This window comes from Lontra canadensis, unplaced genomic scaffold, assembly GCF_010015895.1.
Source record: "Lontra canadensis isolate GAN:19392208 unplaced genomic scaffold, GSC_riverotter_1.0 scaffold4, whole genome shotgun sequence".
Classification (NCBI taxonomy): domain Eukaryota; kingdom Metazoa; phylum Chordata; class Mammalia; order Carnivora; family Mustelidae; genus Lontra; species Lontra canadensis.
In genome coordinates, this window is record NW_022630998.1 from 34285603 (window position 1) to 34304302 (window position 18700).

The following is an 18700-nucleotide window of genomic DNA, read 5'->3' on the forward strand; positions in this document are numbered from 1 at the left end:
TCCTAGAGGGGCCCCCAGTCTGCGTTGCACTGGACTTCTGACAGTTTCTGGCCTCTGGGTCTCCAGGTTCAATGCCTGCCCAGAGGGAGAAAGAATAGGGAAAGATAAGGAAGGCTGAAATTTTTCTGAGCGGGCAGCCTGGGGGAGATTATGCCTGGAAAGAAGCTTTATCGAGTGCTACTGCGGGGCCAGGCAACATTCAGTGCAACATCTCTGATAGATGTTGGGGAGTGCTAACAGTGAGAAAGAAAGAGGTAAAGACGCGTCTAGATGATACACCACTCCAGGCACCCTACGTGGCTCTATTTCATTTATGGTAGCCAGAGGCTAGTGGGAAGAACTCCTTTAGCTCCTGGGAACTGCTGGCTCCTGGATTTTCATATTGAAACCTTTCAGTGGAACGAACACTTGTCAGTGGATCCCCAAAGGCACAATCTGGAGAGGTTTCCTCAAAGTGGAGAGATTTGGGAGAGGGCTTCGTGGTGACAGTTGTGAACGTAGGGCTGGAGGAAGAAGAGTAGAAATCTGCTCACAAAAGGAAAAGCAATCGTCAGGGATTTAGGAAACTTGATCAGGTGTGTTAACCAGCATTTCAGAAGAAGTCTGAATGCTACTGGTTTACAGCAAGAGTCAGGTAAAAATGACCGGGCTCGGGAGCAAAAAGGACACAAGCGGTTATTTCTCTCCCAAAACAAAACAAAACAAAAACAAAACAACTTTATAACCCGAGAGGCCCAGCTCTTTCCGCCCACTACCTCCCTTCCGCACTGGGTCAGAGCCTCTCAGTCACTTCAAAAACCCGGAGAAAGTAAATCCAGTCAGGCCCTGGAGAGGCCGACGGTGGGCTCCGGCCAGCCTGCGCACTGGGCATGCGCAGGGGGTGGGCCGCCAGGTCGGCTTAGGGAGCCGTGACGAGTCCGGAAGCGGCTGCGCGCGCCCCTCCGCTCGAGAAGTAGTTTTGTTCCTCGTCCTCGGCACTGGAGCCCTTCAGAGAGAACCCTCGGCAGGACCAACCAGACCCCGGCCAGTACCGCAGCAATGTCCAGCAACAGCTTCGCTTACAATGAGCAGTCCGGAGGAGGGGAGGCGACGGAACTGGGTCAGGAGGCGACTTCAACCATTTCCCCCTCCGGCGCCTTCGGCCTCTTTAGCAGCGATTTGAAGAAGTGAGGAGAAAGGTTTGGGGTGTGGGGGCGAGACTGAGGAGCTGGGGACTCGGGAGGAGCGGGCACCGGGCTGAGCTCCTGGGAGAAGGGTGAAGTCGCCCTGGGACCGTACTGGGGCCGGGCGGTAACACTTCCCTCTGGGGGGTGGGGTTGGGTCGGGTCATTGGGGAGTGGTGGGAGTCGTTGGAGAGTTTGTGAGTGTGTGTAGGGGTCTCTCGTAGTTTTCAAACTTCAGTGAGAAAAGAACTGTTTGCAGAGCTTCAGGTCTCATTCCTTAGGACTCTGATTGAGTTAGCCTGGGCTGGGGCACAGGAATCTGAGTTGTGAAGAAACACTTCTAGCTAATTTAATATCGGCTGGGTCAAGCTTGGAGAATGGGTGTGTTATGATGAAAGAGGTGTTTGGGGGAGTTAAGAGGGCGCCTTAGAGTGTTGCTTATGGGAAACTGTTCTCTGACGGTGGAGTGTAAGAGCATGGAGGTGTTTTACGCGCTTTATGAATGGACAAACCGTTCATACGAACATTCATGTTCTTGGATAATATCCTTTGCTTTACAGAGGAAAAAAAAAAGCTCAATTCCAAACAGAGTAATAAGTATACGAGTAGAGAATATTTAGAATTTGACTGTGAACAAATTCTGAAGTTTTACAAATTAATAACGTGAATTAAAAAAAATACTAAATAGTGCATAGTTTCTTAAAAAAAAGATTTTATTTATATATTTGACGGAGAGACAGATTACAAGTAAGCAGAGAGGCAGGCAGAGGGATGGGAGAAAGCAGGCTCCCTGCTGAGCAGCGTGTCCGATGCGGGGCTCCATCCTAGGACCCTGAGATCCTAGGACCCTGAGATGGAGACCTGAGCCGAAGTCAGAGGCTTAACCCATTCAGCCACCCAGGCGCCCCCAGTGTATAGTGTTTTTTTTTTTTTTTTTTTTAAGATTTTATTTTTATTTATTTGACAGACAGAGATCACAAGTAGAGAGGCAGGCAGAGAGAGAGGAGGAAGGAGGCTCCCCGCTGAGAAGAGGCCCCCCCCCCCCCAAAATGCGGGACTGGAGCCAGGACCCTGAGATCATGACCTGAGCCGAAGGGAGAAGGTTTAACCCACTGAGCCACCCAGGCGCCCCTCCAGTGTATAGTTTTTAAAAGCAGAAATATTTAAGTACCATCGAAAACTGAAGAGGAAACCTCCCCAAACCTTTTGGTGGGAGGGGTTTTAAACTTACAGAATTCTGGTAACTTTATATTTTATTGGAATCGTTTTTACATTTGTCTTATTTTTAATGTCTCATTACTAGTTTGGGGTCACATAATAAGCTGTCACTGGATTCATACTGAATTAAGTGAAAGCTGTGCTGATGGCTTTGCAGGTGTCAGAAGAGTAAAATTAAAATGTAATTTAAGTTTTACTAATAAAATCGGGTAGTTTGCAAAATTGCTAGTCTTCGACATTGGGTTTAAATTTTGATTGTACTAAGCTGACCAAAATCTTATATACAGCATATGGAATACAGTTTTCTGCCCCCCTTGTTCTCAGGTAAGATAACCAATTCCTTTTCATTTTTCATTCAGTGTGTTTGGATGTCGGCTTGTTCTAATAGGAAGCTTGTTGTAGCTTTACACTTATGTTAGCAAAATGTTCAGCTGCAGAGTTACCCTTTAAGTCTGTGTCAGTCTGTTTTGCGTGTGATTTACGTACAATTAATTTACTTCTACAGTTTGTTAACATCTAAGGCGTTTTTCTCTTAGAGTTTCTGATTTGTCAGATTTTCGGCCTGGTTTGGGGAAAGATGTACAGCTTTGACTAAGACCAGTACTGTTGTGAGGCGCCTGGGTGGCTCAGTGGGTTAAAGCCTCTGCCTTTGGCTCAGGTCATGATCTCGGGGTCCTAGGATCAAGCCCCACGTCGGCTGTCTGCTCAGTGGGGAGCCTGCTTCCCCCTCTTTCTCTGCCTACTTTTGATCTCTTAAAAAAAAAAAAAAAAAAGACCAGTGCTGTTGAGGTGACCAATCAGGTTGTATTTAAAATAAAAATAGCTAACATTTATGGAGTGCTTGTGCATTTGTGCACATTATTTTACATTTATTATCTCATTCAATTCTCCTTACAACCTCAGTGGCTTGTTACCAGGTACTTACCTGATTCTGCTTTGCAGATGAAGAAATTGGAGCACAAGTGGTTAACTTGTCCAAGATCACAAGGTTATAACATTGGACTCTCTCTGAACTTGAACACATTCTAATCTGAAAGCCCATTTTCTCAAGCACTTGGATATGCTGCTTACTACTTGATGAAATGTATGGTGCTTTCATTAGAGAATGCACAAAACTCATTAAAAGTTTAAAACTTTGAAAAGTAGCTATAGACAGTGGAAGACTTGGAAGCTTCCAGGAATTAGAAACATTTTGGCCATTGAATTGCAACCTAGTGGGGTTGTATAGGAGCAAGGAGATACCCGAAAGGGGTCTTTTAATCTCTCTTGAGTTTATGTTCTTTTATAAAATCATGATTTTTTTTTTTAAATCAAAGGACAAAATTTATGTAAAAAAAACTTAAAACTTACCCTGTTTCTCTGCTGTCTTTTTTAAAATTGAGGTATTCTTGACATACAACATATTAGTTTCAGGTATATAACATAGTGATTTGATATTTGTACATATTCAGAAATGATCACTACAGTAAGTCTAGTTAACATCCATCACAATACCTAGTCATAGTTTTTTTCTTTTGATGAAGAAATTTTTAAAAAAGATTTATTTATTTATTTATTTGACAGAGATCACAAGTAGGCAGAGAGGCAGGCAGAGAGAGAAGGGGAAGCAGTCTCCCTGCTGAGCAGAGAGCCCAATGAGATGTGGGGCTTGTTCTCAGGACCCTGGGATCATGACCTGAGCCGAAGGCAGAGGCTTTAACCCACTGAGCCACCCAGGCACCCGGATGAGGACTTTTAATATTTACTCTCAGCAACTTTTAAATACATAATACAGTATTATTGTTATCATATAGTTACCATGCTATACAATACATCCCATGAATTGTTTTATAACTGGAAGTTAGACCTTTTGACTCCCTCCATGCATTCATCCACCAGCTCTGCTCTAATTTTTGATGGTTGATTTTGAATAGTTTCAGATTTTCAAAAAAGTTGCAAGAATAGTACAAAGAATTACCCTTTATGCAGATTCATCAAATAAAATTTTTTGCTATATTGATTTCTCTCTTTCTCTATTTACTCACAGACACTCACACATTCATATTATGTTTTCTGATCCATTGCAGAATAGGTTGTATACATCATATCTTTTTCCTCTTAATACCTTGGTATGGTATTTTTTATGAACTGGTATTTTCGTACACAGCTGCAGTACTGTTATATTCAGGAAATTTAATATCAGTACAATTCGTAGTCTTTTTTTTTTTTTTTGACAGAGAGAGAGAGAGAGAGAGAGAGTGGGAGGGACAGAGGGAGAAGCAGACTCCCTGCTGAGCAGGGAGACCAATTCTGGGCTCGATCCTAGGACCCTGGGATCATGATCGGAGCCGAAAGCTGACGCTTAATTGACTGAGCCACCCAGGTGCCCATAATTTGTACCTTTTAATCCAGTGCTGTCATTTGTCCCAGTAAATAATTTATTTTTTTATTTTTATTTATTTATTTATTTATTTTTAAAGATTTTATTTATTTGTCAAAGAGAGGGAGAGAGAGCGAGCACAGGCAGACAGAATGGCAGGCAGAGGCAGAGGGAGAAGCAGGCTCCCCGCCGAGCAAGGAGCCTGATGCGGGACTCGATCCTAGGACTCTGGGATCATGACCTGAGCCGAAGGCAGCTGCTTAACCAACTGAGCCACCCAGGCGTCCCTAAATAATTTATTTTTAACGTTTTTTTTTTTTTTTCCCCCCCATCTAGTACAGCATCCAGTCCAGGATCATGTACTTAATTTAGTTGTTGTGTTTCTTAATCTCCTTTAATCTGAAATAGTTCCTCAACCTTTGTTTTATCTTTTTTTATTTTTATTTTTTAAAGAATTTATTTATTTATTTGACAGAGAGAGATCACAAGTAGGCAGAGAGGCAGGCAGAGAGAGAGGGGACTCGATCCCAGGACCCTGAGATCATGACCTGAGCCTAAGGCAGAGGCTTAAGGAGCCACCCAGACACTCATAAATAAAACTCTCATTTTATTTATGAGAGAGAGAGAGAGAGAGAGCGTGGGCGTGCGCAAGCGAGCACAAGTTGGGGGAAGGGTAGAAGGAGAGGTGGACTCCCTGCTGCGATTGACCTGAGCTGAAATCAGGGGTTGGGTGCTCAAGTGACTGAGCCACCCAAGTGCCCCCTTAACTTCTGTTTTTCACTACCATGGTACCTTTGAAAAATACATGTCAATTATTTTACAGCATGTTAATCCCTTTGGATTTGTGTTTCCTCATATTTAGATTCATGTTATGTATCACTGGCTAGAATACTACCATAGTGATGTGGCTTTCTCAGCCACATGTGGAGGTGTTCTGTTAAAGTGTTGTCCATTATTTTCCCTCAGCTAGTAAATGTTAGCTTTTTTATTTTAAATCCAACCTGCTTGGTCACCTCAACAGCACTGGTCTTAGTCAAAGCTGTACGTCTTTCCCCAAACCAGGCCCAAATCTGACAAAACAGAAAATGACATAAATTTTGTCATTTATGTAAACTTTATTAAAGGTTTACTTTATTCCATGGGGGATGCTTTGAGGCCGTGCAGATGTCTTGCTCTTTATTAAATTCATCAACTTCTAGATATATAGCAACCACAGATAAATCTCCTTCTTAAAAAGATTTATTTATTTATTTCAGAGAAAGTGAGTGTGAACAGGAGATGGGGCAGATGGGGAGAGAGAGAGAGAGAGAGAGAGAGAATCCTCAAGCAGACTCCCCACTGAGCACAGAGCCCAATGCAGGGCTTGATCCCAGGACCCTGAGATCACGACCTGAGCTGAAATCAAGAGTTGACCCCTTAACTGCCTGAGCCACCCAGTCACTCCCTCTCTGGAACCATTCTTAACCACAATGGCTGCAAAGTGTTGATTTCTAGCTCTCTGACTTCTTTCTCTCTTCTTCTCTTTGGCTTCTTGTCCTAAAGTTATATGTCCTTTGATCCTTCACTGACCATCTCAAGGATGTCTAAAAACTTCCTCATGATGGAATTATTGATGATTTTGTTTTCTGAATTTAATCTTAATTTGTCAACCTTTTTTGTTCCTTTCTCCCTTCAAATAAAACCAGAATTAGGGAGTTTTAGATCATTTCAGAAAAACAGATCCTATATATCATTTATTGATTAATCAAGACTGTGTATTTGATTATTGGCTTCAAGATTTTCAGTTTTTTCATTTAGTAAAGAGTTTTTTCTTTGCAGTCTTTTCTTTTGCAATTGTTGTCAATTTTTATTTCTTTTAGTTTTTTTCTAAGTTATTTTCCTGTTTTGTTTTATTTTTATTTTTATTTATTTATTTTTTTTAAGATTCCATTTATTTATTTGACAGAGAGAGGTCACAAGTAGGCAGAGAGGCAGGCAGAGAGAGAGTGGGCTAAGCAGGCTCCCCACTGAGCAGAGAGCCTGATGCGGGGCTCGATCCCAGGACCCTGAAATCATGACCCGAGCCGAAGGCAGAGGCTTAACCCACTGAGCCACCCAGGCGCCCCTCCTGTTTTGTTTTAAAGAAGTTCTTTTGTCTTAACCAATTTGGTTATTTGTGTGTAATTAAAAATAATTTTAGTAATTTAATTTCTAGATTAAACAATTTCTAGAAGGAAACAGAGGAAACCAGTATTTCTTAACAATAGTAAAACTACTAAATTTCCAAATCTTTCTTTTGAGAGTATCATGGCATATTAGAAAGAGTATTGAATGTGGAGTGAGGCAGCCTGGGTTTACGTGCCTCTTCCCACTTCTAGTAATGTTTCCTTGTACAGGTTGCTTGATCTCTTCAAACTTAAGTGTCCTCTTTTCTAGAAAGGTTATGATACTTGCATATTTTATGAGGTTCTCATGAGATGGCAGAGTGGAAAGCAATTTCTAACACTGGAAAAGTGGTGGAAGCTTCCCTGAGGTGGTGACATTTTAGGTCTTAACTGAGCAGTTTTTGCCAGCTGGAACAGAAGGGGAGTTCCTCAGAGTTGCAAAAGAAAATGCATGCTTGGATGGAGACAGATTTGGGCATAAATATTTAGAACTGTGGGTAGTAATTAAAGCATGGGAATGGGCAAATGACCCCTCCATCCCCTTGCCCCAGGAGAACTCCTGTTTAGAAAAAAAGGCAGTTAGACAAAACCTGAGAGAACACTGACATTTAAGATTGAATGGAAGAACTAGGGAAAGAGACAGTGCTCAGAGGGGTAGGACACCAGAGGAGGGTTAAAAAAAATAATGGGTGGGGGGAGCTATGAGGATAGTTAATAAGAGGAAATGTCAACTGTTTGTTAGGAGTTGCATAATGAGGATAATTAGAATGAAGGCTGAAAAGAGGCCATTAGGTTTCAACAATAAAAGATGACCTTAGCAACCAGTAACTCAGCAATACAGTACCTCCTCAACAACTTTGAAAGGTAGCATTTTTAGTTTCTGCTGAGATTGGGGTGGGCTTTTCATTTGTTTAAATTCACAGAGCTGATTTAGACCCAAACAGGGGGCTGCAGTGTATTCCTATAGTCATACTAACTATGTCATGTAGTATGATGTAGTCAATGCTACATCAGTGTGTTTGTATTGCATTAATGAAGCCTAGCTTATTTTTTTTAACTTAAGTTTTATTTATTGTCAACTTTACAACATCAGCCATGAAAATTACGTATAAACCCTTAAGCTTTTTTATCGGTGTTTATCAGTGGAGTCTTATATACTGATTACATGAGTCTGTGGTTTCTATGTAATTACAGCAAATTTAATGTTATCTCTGCCATTTGTTTTCTCATTCAAGAAGGCATGTGGAAGTGCAGCTGAATAAGAGTAAACTTTTTAAAGGATGTTCTTGAGTTTACTATATTAAAAATAAAGATAAATAAGTCCCAGATGTTAGTACTTTATAAGTAGTAACCTATTTTTTTGGGCATGCTTAAAAGAGTCATTGTATCTCTTAAGAGATTCCAAACTTTTTTGTGTGATTGTTTCCATTTTTTATTTATATTGTTATTATTATTATTTTAAGAGATTTTATTTATCTATTTGAGAGAGAGAGAGCATGAGAGATGAGAGGTCAGAGGGAGAAGCAGGGAGTCTGATGTGGAACTTGATCCTGGGACTCCAGGACCATGACCTGAGCCAAAGGAAGTTACTTAACCAACTGAGCCACTCAGGCGCCCCATATTATTTTTTAATTCAGGTTTATACTATATTTTTGTTATTTTTTTCAATTAATGCATTTTTATAGTTACTGTTGTTCAAAGTTTGCTCTACTTTCTTTTCACCTGTCCTAGTATTTCTTGTTGATAATTTTATCTCATTCAGTCACCCTGTATTTTCAGGTTATGTAGTTACTAAATGAATATTTGTTGACTGCTATATAAAAGAATCTACTGGGGCACCTTGGGGTCTCATGTGGTTGAGCGCCAGACTCTTGATCTCAGCTTAGGTCTTGATTCCATGGTTGTGAGTTTGAGCCCCAAGTTGGGCTCTGTGTTGGGCAAGGAGCTTATTTAAAAAAAAAGAATCTATTCATAATCTCAGCTGCTATTATGTAGTATAATTTATGTGAAGGAATATCCCCCCCCACCCCCCAGAGAGCATGTGCAGGAGGTGGGGTGAGGGGTAGAGACAGAGCGAGAATCTTAAGCAGGCTCCATGTCTAACAGGGAGCCTGAGCCCAATGTGGGGCTCCATCTCACAACCCTGAGATCATGATGTGAACCGAAATCAAGAGTTGGAGGCTCAACCAACCGAGCCACCCAGATGTACCTATGTGAAGGAATAATTTATGAGTGAAGTGTTTGGCTTATACTTTTTCTTTTTCTTTTTTTCTTTTTGAGAGAGGGAGAAAGAGAGAGAGAGCAGGGTAAGAGAGGTGAGGGAGAGAGCGAATCCCGTGAGTAGCTCGGAGTCTGATGTGGGGCTTGATCTCATGACCTTGAGGTCATGACTTGAGCTGAAATCAAGAGTTGGACACCCAGCTGAATGAGCCACCCAGGTGCCCCTATAATTTTTCTTATAAATATTTTCATGGCCTTTATTCAGTTGAATGATTCAGATTCTAATGATATTTATTGTCTCTGTAACTAGTGTAGTTTGTTTATTTCTTTAAAAAATATTTATTTATTTATTTATTCGACAGAGAGAGATCACAAGTAGGTAGAGAGGCAGACAGAGAGAGAGGAGGAAGCAGGCTCCCTGCTGAGCAGAGAGCCCCATGTGGGGCTCGGTCCCAGGACGCTGGGATCATGACCTGAGCCAAAGGCAGAAGCTTTAACCCACTGAGCCACCCAGATGCCCTAACTAGTGTAGTTTAAAAAATAAAGTGTGATTGATTCATTGGACCATTCATGGAAGGAAAACCTTGTCTGGTATCCTTACTGTATTGTACAATATTGATATCTTATTGCATCACCCTGACTTAATTGTATATAGTTCCAGAATAGGCATTTTCTTCATGGCATTGTTTGAGTCTTTACTGTGTTAGGGTTAATTGACTTGAAAATGTCATGAAGTTTTGAGTGAACTTTATTTACAATCAGGATTTTTAAAGTCTCTCTTCTAACTGTTCAAAGGCATATTTACTTACATATTTGGGATTATTCCATTTGTGTATTTCATTCTTCTGTATTTTCAGCACAAAAATACAAAGCGATTATAAGACCTTTATGTTGTCTTTAAGAAACTTAAAATTTAGTTGATGAGATAAGTCTGAAAGTGAGGTAATAGTATTATCAGTGTATCAGCGTATAGTTAATGTTAAATTGTATAATATGTCTCAACTTTTCAGTGTGCTATACCTACAGAAGGTATTTATTTTGAGCCTTCACTTACATAAACAGTGCTCTTCTGAAGAAAATAGAAATGCTAGAATTTTGAAATGTCAAACATTTTAGTTTGAGATGCTGGAAGTGTTGGAGCCCTGAGCTGTAGCATATTATGAAGAGGCACAGGCTTCTCATTGTAAATTCTCTTGTGCTCACAAGTCCAGATTGCAAGGATGAAAATACACTCCACTTAGGATTTCTATTATATACTGTTGTCCTTCATTTGAAGGACATATGTCCAAATATATTACTGTCTTTAACAACATATTTGCCATGTTATATATGTAAATTGGATCCATTTTTGTTTGTTTACAAAGGGCGCATAAAATTCTAGGCAATTTCAATATTTTATTGATTTTTGACTTAGTTAATTCCATGTGTTCCAAGATGGCTATTAATGGAAGAAGAAACTGTATAATGGTATCTGCATCACATTCCCAGCTAGATGAGTTGGTTGTTTTTATCTTCACATAAATAAGATTTCTAGTTTTATTAAAAGGACAACTACATACGGATGGTCATTTCAGTGGTACAGTAGGGTTCTTAAAATTTAATTTTTGAAATATACTTTAAATCAAGTAAGATTTTACCACATTGAACAAAATGATGAAATACTGCCTGTAAGCAGATTCCTGTTTTCTAACAGATTATAAAAGTGCTCCGTTTTATTGTTTAGCTTGCATTTCTTCTTGGAGATTTTATAATTTACTTTTATATTTTACCTTTTATAATTTTTTTATAACTGACTTTTATAATTTACCTTAATAAATGCTCAGCCAAGAAATACTCATCTTTTGCTGGAGTATGTTAAGAGCATTGATCTGGTGAAATCCAAGGAGAAAATCTGGAACTTAAATTCCAATCCTTACAGTTAAATTCCAAGATGTGACATATTTCTAGGCAGGTTTTTGTTTGTTTGTTTTAAATAAACTCTTTCCCAACTTGGGGATCAAGAATCAGATGTTCTACCAACTGAGCCAGCCTGTTATTTCTAAAAAGTATTTAGAATTTAGAACAACATTACTAGAACGAATGATTAAAACAAACATAAAAAGGAGACAGATGGTTGGTTGAAATGTTCTTTTTTACTGCATGAAAAGTTACAAATGATCATGGAATGACAAATGAATTATAGTGAAATAATTTGACAGTATTGTAGCTGTATATATAAATGAACTACTGACAAAAACAAATTGCCTGTGGTCCAAATTCTGAAGTTAAAGTGAAGCACCCAAAGTAGAATAATCAAGAAGGAAATGATTTTCCTTTATTTCATATTATTATGAATAACGTTCACTTGTATATTTAGGTAAGACTTACTTAGCTTATCAGTTGGAAAGAGTTCATAGGTATAGAGAAATGAGCAATTTATAGTAAGTGTCTGCTATTGATGGGCTGATTATTTATATTGCTGATAGGATCTGATCTAATTAGAAGGCCAGTGTCTTTAATCTTTCAGTTGAGCGAGTTGGCATGGTAGCTGGGCAAGGGAGAGATGCATAAATAATGCTAGTTCCAAATCATGGGTTGGCAGAGCTACACATCACCCAGCTTTACTCTAGGAATGGGTTTTTTCAAAATTTCTTAAAGCCTAGATTAGGGGACGCCTGGGTGGCTCAGTTGGTTGGCGACTGTCTGCTCCCGGCTCCGCAGGGAGTCTGCTTCTCTCTCTGACCTTCTCCTCACTCATGCTCTCTCTCACTGTCTCTCTCTCAAATAAATAAATAAAAATCTTAAAAAAAAAAAAAGAAGCCTAGATTAGGAATGTGGTAATGAAGGATGAGGGGGAAGTTAGTACTTTGAGGGCAAAGAGGTAAGTAGCAGATTGGAAGATGGGGGGCTAGATCGTGTAGGGCCTTTGGATTTTATTTTGAGTCAAAGGAGCAGCCAGTGGAGGGTTTTGAGCATTATGGACATATAGAAGTCATTCAGTTAAGTGCCCTTTGTATACCAGCTATATTTCCTGCTTCAAAAATGTTATAGTCTGTGGGGTGCTTGGGACCTGCTTGTACATTTCCAGTGTTTATTTAATAACTTAAAAAAATTATATTAGTAATTTACTGATTTAACAAATCTGAATGTCTTCTGTATGCTAGGCATTATTTTTGATACTGGGGATTAAGTAGTGGAAAAAAATGCCTCCTTTCATGGAGCATATATTCTAGTGGAAGGAAGATGGTCAATGAAGAAGTCACTATATAGTTGATCATTTGATGATAAGGAGTGCAGTGGAGAAAAGTAAAGCAGAAATTGAGGACAAAGGGTTAGGATGGAGATTGGATTGGAGTTTGAAATATCAGGGTCAGGAAAATGTACCCTTGAGAATTTGTTAATGGAGCACATACGTGAAGAAAGTGAGCAAGAGATAAGCAGCTGTCTTGGGAAGACTATTCAGTCAGAAGAAATAGCAAATGTAGGGCCCCTGAAGTAGGAGGACATCTGACCTGTGTGAGGTCAACAGATAGGCCAATATGGCTGAAGTAGAGTGAATGAAGAGGAAGGGGGATGTTGGTAGTTGAGGAGGTCAAAGAGGTAAGGATAGGGCTTTGTAAATCATTGTGAGGACTTTGATTTTACTCTGAGAAGGGAAGGTATTGGAAGGTTTTGAACATAGAAGTGAGGTGATCCAATTTAGCTTTTAAATGGATTACTTTGTCTCCTGAACTAGGAAGAGACTCCAGATCTAGGGTAGGGAGACTGACAAGGAGACTGTTGCAATAATCCAGGTAAGTGAAGATGATGACCAAATCAGATTGGTGTTAATAGAGTGAAGGGGTTAAATTCGGGATTTATTTGGAAGGCAGAACCAATGAAATTTGCTAATGATTTGGATGTGGTATGTGAAGGAAGAAGATATCAAGGATGAACACAAGGTTTTGCCCAAATAGCTGTTAAGTTTGAAATTTGCTGTCAACTAAAATCCAGATGTGTGAAAAGGAAGTGTTTAAAGGAAAGAGGAATCAAGAGCTTGAGCATGTTAAGTTCGAGATGCTTATTAGATGTCTAAGTGGAGATAATAAATAGGCAGTTGGGTGAATGAGTCGGAGGTTTCAGATTAGAGATCTATATTTGGGAGTCATCAGGTTTTAGATGGTAGTAAATTCCGTGGATTGGATGAGACACCAATGGAGTGAAGGTAGGAAGAGAAAAGATCAGAGTACTAAGCCCTGGGGGCATTCCTGGGAGCAACTGGGTCAAATAGTGCCAACAGTGTCAAGTAAGATAATTACTGACAAGTGGGTTTCGGGTTTGTCCATGGAGGGTTTTGGTGACCTTGACAAGTAGTTTAGGTGTAGTAGTGGGGCTGAATGCCTGAGTGGACTGGGCTTGAGAGAAAAGAGGACTCGCTGTTAGTATGTATTAGGGTAGGGGAGCAGAGAAATAGAGTGGTACTTGGAAAGGAATGTTAATGAGTCAAGGGATTTTTTTTTTAATGGGAAAAACTGTATTACCCTGTTTGCTGATAGAACCATCTGATGTAGAGGAGGAAAAATCAGTGATATAACATCGGTAATGTAACTTGTGATGTTACAAGTAAAGTAACAAATTTATTTGATTTAAAGACTCACTGGACTGATATTTCTTATCCTTATAGGAAATTTAGCAAATACAGATGAAAAAATAACAACAGACACAGTAAATACATATGAATATGAAATAACAAAAACAGATGAACAAAAAACAGATGAACAAAAACTAATTTCAATATCCAGATAGAATCCATTAACATAATATATATTTCCTTTTCTTTTTTCTTTTGCATATATGTATATTATGTATTTTAAAAGCAAACTGTATACTTTTATAGTGTAATATGGTGTTATGTTTTGTTCTTTTTATTTACTAGTATATGGAGTCTGTTCATTTCTTAAAGTGATAGTTCTTTTAGGACATATTGTAATTAAGCCACTAACTTGGAAGAAGCACTAAACTTTTAGAAAAGTGAACAATTACCATAATACAAATGAAATTATATAGCTAAATTTCAGATATTATTAAGTTTCACATCATTGTTTTACTGAATCATATTTCACAAGCATTTAAAACTACTGAATTATATGGAGTATCTTTATTTTGTACCATGTAAAAGTAAAAGAAGTTAATAAGCACTAGGTGAATTCTGTTTGGATATCAATGATTTGGGAATAATGATTTTAGATGGTATAGGAAAGTAAAAATGTATTTATTTTAAACTTTTTATTTAACCTTCAGTCTTGTGGGTAGATATTCTATTACTTTTAAACTGTTCTTAAAGAAGGAGCTCCTTTCTCATTTTTCCTAAAAGAAGAGGAACTTAGGTATGTTTTGCTTAAACAGAAATCAAAGAAAGAGTGTTTCGGGAAGGCGGTTAAGTGGTGAGCAGTATGAGCTGCTGTGGTGAATAGGCCAGTAAAATAAATTGAGAGGAAGTTTTTCTTGGACTTAGTGATAAGGCACTTGTTGGTGACCTCGGTGGTAGTGCTGACAATAGTGTAGAGAAATCAGATTGCAGTGGATTGACAGATGGGTGAGAAGTGAGTAAAGAACACTACTTTTCCAAAGAACTTTGGCTTTCAGGGGGATGAGAAAGGGTAGAATTACAGGAACATGCAACCTAAGGAGTTTTTTATTTTAAGGATTGAGAGAGCTGAGAATGCTTAAATGCTGATTGGAAGAAGGCAGTAGAGAATGGTGTTGGAAAACAAGAGAGGGAGGTCTAGAGCATGATAAAGAAAAGGAGGAAAGGTTGGATTTGGAGGCCAAGTGTATAGTCTTTTGTCAAAGAATGAGAGGGAAAAATGGCTGGATTGTCTGATGAGTGGGAGAGGAAGTGGTAGGGATGAATGTTTTAGAAGAAGTCTGAAGTAGTTGGTAGAGCCAATGGGGAAGGCTTGTCCTGACAGAAAACCAGGAAGACTTGTGGGATGATACTGAGGGGTTGCCTAGTGGAGGTTAGAAATCATTGATTTATACTGTCAACAGTCTGATCTTTTTCTCTAGTAGCACTCAGCAGTCCTTTCATAAATAAGAAGAAAATGGTCAGTTCATATGGCAGGATTGAGGTTTAGCTAGGTGGGTGCTATGAATGACAGTTCAGCAAGAAGTTGAGGATATTGGTAAGAAAGATGTTGAAGTACTTAAAGATGGGATCTAAGCTGGAGTGGGAAGAAAAGTAAAGGTAGTAGAGGGCTGATGGGAAGAAAATAGAGTATCAGGGGACCAGAAGTGTTTAAGAAGTCAAAGGAATAGGTGGTGTGGGAATAACTGAGTGAGAGTGCTGGAAGGAGAGGAGACTGATCAGAAAGAGTTGTATGAATTTAATATTTCAGAGATTGAATAGATTTGGGTGTTCACAAGGTTTGGGTATGATTTAGGGTATGACTGTGCAGTTAATGGCTGAAAGTTGCCTGGAGCTGAGAATCAGTAAAAATGATTAGGACAGGAATTTAGAAATCAGAGTATTGGATGGGCTTCCAAGTGGATGTGAAAGTCACTCAGAATAATCACTAGTGGCTAAAATGTCTTGAGTAAAGAGTAGCAAATCACAATAGCAAGGATAAAAGAAGTAGTTAAGTTCAATGGTGTTTATTTTTGAAGATTTTTTTGCTATGAATGCATTAAGTCTAGTATCAGAAATAACCATTTCTTCTGATCCTCCCTTCCCCTTATTTATCAACAGTGAATATCATTGCTTCCTTTACACAGGGACTGTTAGAAAACTTAGAGCAAAATTTGTGGTGTGTGACTAGCAAGTGTAGGGAGCTTTGTGGCATATTAGCCTTACTCTTGCTTTTATTTTAATTTCCTTATTTTTCCTTTCCCCATTAAAATTTTAAAGGGTTGCTCTCTATTATGAATACGTGAATAACCCCCTTAAAGTTGGGGAACAGGACAGTACATAACTAAATGTACGTAAGTAATTATGGGAGACAATAACGGTTACTTTTTTTTTTTTTTTTAAGATTTTATTTATTTATTTGACAGAGATCACAAGTAGGCAGAGAGGCAGGCAGAGAGAGAGGAGGAAGCAGGCTCCCAGCTGAGCAGAGAGCCTGATGTGGGGCTTGATCCCAGGACCCTGGGATTATGACCTGAACAGAAGGCAGAGGCCTTAACCCACTGAGCCACCCAGGCGCCCCTAACAGTTACTTTTGATACTCACTGCTCCTATTCCATGCCACCATCACCATATTATGTCAAGCCTTTATTGAATGGCTTCTCTGTTTTGTCTCTTCTTGGATTGGGGACACAAACCAGCATTGTAATAGTAGTAATAACAGTAATAATACCTTATATTTTAGAGTACTTTCATATTCTGTAGTTTTCTGGCCATCCATCCCATATGCCTCAAGAATTTGTAAGTTCCCTGGTCTTCATAGTAACATACTAGTCCTGTCTTCTGTCCTGCCTGTGGAATCTTGGTGACAGAAGTAAGTCTAGATTCTTTCTGTTCAAAATCACCCATTGTCGATAGACTTGGTACTTTTTTTCCCCCCATCCTTAAACCCCACACTGCAGACATCTTCACATTCTCCTTCACCCAGGCCTCTTTTGCCTTGATTATTTCCACCAAATGCAAGGTGCAAATAGACCACTCTTCTGCTTACTAGTGCTACCTCTGTATCCTATTACTTTCTCATCCAGATACTCTTAGGTTCACTTGTTTTGGATTCCACCTTCGGTTTTTATAGGCTACCATGCCTACATACTTGTACTATTTCTCCTTTTTTTTTTGAGTTCTGTTATGATCCCATATGTGTAATTATCTGTAGGGTCTCTTACTTTCCAAAATAGAGAATGGTTTGCATGTTGTCTGGGTTCGTGGGTGCTATTCCCTTATTCTTCCCTGGCTTTGGAACTCCAGGACTTTTATATTTGTTCTTTGAAAACAGTATTCCATTGGTCATATATTACTTTGCAAAACATTTTCTTTTTTTTTTCCCCACAATGATCCAATTTTAATAGTGACTTATATGACAATGCAGTGTTTGTTAAATCATAAAAACTGGTTTAAAAATGTGTTGTGTTGGGACACCTGGATAGCTCTGTCAGTTGAGCATCTGCCTTGTGCTTGGGTCATGATCCCAAGTCCTGGGATCGAGTCCCAAGGACTAGCAAGCAAGGCTCCTTGCTTAGCGGGGAGCCTGCTTCTCTCTCTCTCTGCCACTTCCTCTGCTTGCACTCTCTTTCTCTCTCAAGTAAATAAGTGAATAAATCTTTAACAACCCTCCCCCCCAAAAACCATGAACATTACAACATGGGACAGGTAACTTCATATTTGTCTAACAGTGTTCTCATTTAAATTTAAACTAATGGCTAATACATTGAATTTTATTGGTAAAATACTATATTCACATATTCATAAAACCAGGGCTAAGAGGCCCTTAGAAAATTCCTATTTGAGGTGTCAGAATGCTAACATTAAGAAAAAAAGTTAATACTTGCCTAGTATCAAATGGAATAAGGAGTGCTCCAGGATATTGAAGGAGACAATGGTCTGTGAAGGCTTGGAGCTGCTGGAGAGTAGGACTTTGATTTAGGCATTAATATAAGGAAGGAAAGGATGAAGAGTGTTCTTTTTTTTTTTTTTTTTAAAGATCTAATTTTTGAGTAATCTCCACACCCAGTGCAGAGCTCAAATTCACACCCTGAGATCAAGAGTTGCATGTGCTACTGACTAAGCCAGTCAGGTACCCTGAGGATGAAAGATGTTCTTAGTAGGGGGTGCCTGGGTGGCTCAGTGGGTTAAGCTGCTGCCTTCGGCTCAGGTCATGATCTCAGGGTCCTGGGATCGAGTCCTGCATTGGGCTCTCTGCTCATCGGGGAGCCTGTTTCCCTCTCTCTGCCTGCCTCTCTGCCTACTTGTGATCTCTCTCTCTGTCAAATAAATAAATAAAATCTTAAAAAAAAAAAGATGTTCTTAGTAGGGTATGATATGGGTTCAAAGTATGAATGAAGGTAACATATTTTGCCTTTTTTTCTGACAACAGTGAATGAAGCAGTATGGATAAAGAGGGGAGTTCCTGGAAAAGAGCAGTGGAAAATTTGAGGAGTAGTTGTTAGACTGTGAAGAAAATTGGACTTTAACTTCTGTTCTAAGAACAGGAGTTGATGATTACAAGGTACTTTTGCTGTGGTGTTTTGGGAAGATTAATCTGGAGTGTGTGGAGAATAAATCAGAGAAAAGAATCTGGAGGCAGAGGGGGACCATAATGGAGGTTGTTATAAAAGTCCAAGAGTAATGTGATGATGATTTGGAGTCTGTTGGTATAAGTGGGTACGAAGAGGAAGGAAGTTGTGAGGACTTTATGAAAGGGGAATTTAGAGGTCTTATTGGATTTGGTTGAGGGGAGGAAGGAATCGAGAAGTTTGGGTTTTTAGCCACGCTAGAAGAATGTGGGAACTGTGATTGAAATGGGGAAGGGTTGGGGCGCCTGGGTGGCTCAGTGAGTTAAGCCTCTGCCTTTGGCCCAGGTCATGATCTCAGGGTCCTGGGATCGAGACCCGCATCGGGCTCTCTGCTCAGCGGGGAGCCTGCTTCCCCCTCTCTCTCTGCCTGCCTCTCTGCC

General features: G+C 39.5%; 1 protein-coding gene across 2 annotated transcripts in view; it reads left to right on the forward strand.

Annotated features, from left to right (window-relative positions):
• Positions 1 to 888: 888 nt before the first annotated feature.
• The window catches only part of AP3B1 (adaptor related protein complex 3 subunit beta 1), a 277679-nt gene continuing 259867 nt past the window's right edge, over positions 889 to 18700 (forward strand). Inside the window, exon 1 of one of the 2 annotated variants that reach the window (XM_032847913.1) lies at positions 889 to 1166. In XM_032847913.1, coding sequence (XP_032703804.1) covers positions 1039 to 1166 — 128 coding nt within the window. In that variant the 5' untranslated portion in view covers positions 889 to 1038. The remainder of the gene's footprint in view (positions 1167 to 18700) is intronic. The other variant, XM_032847905.1, reaches the window with a different exon arrangement.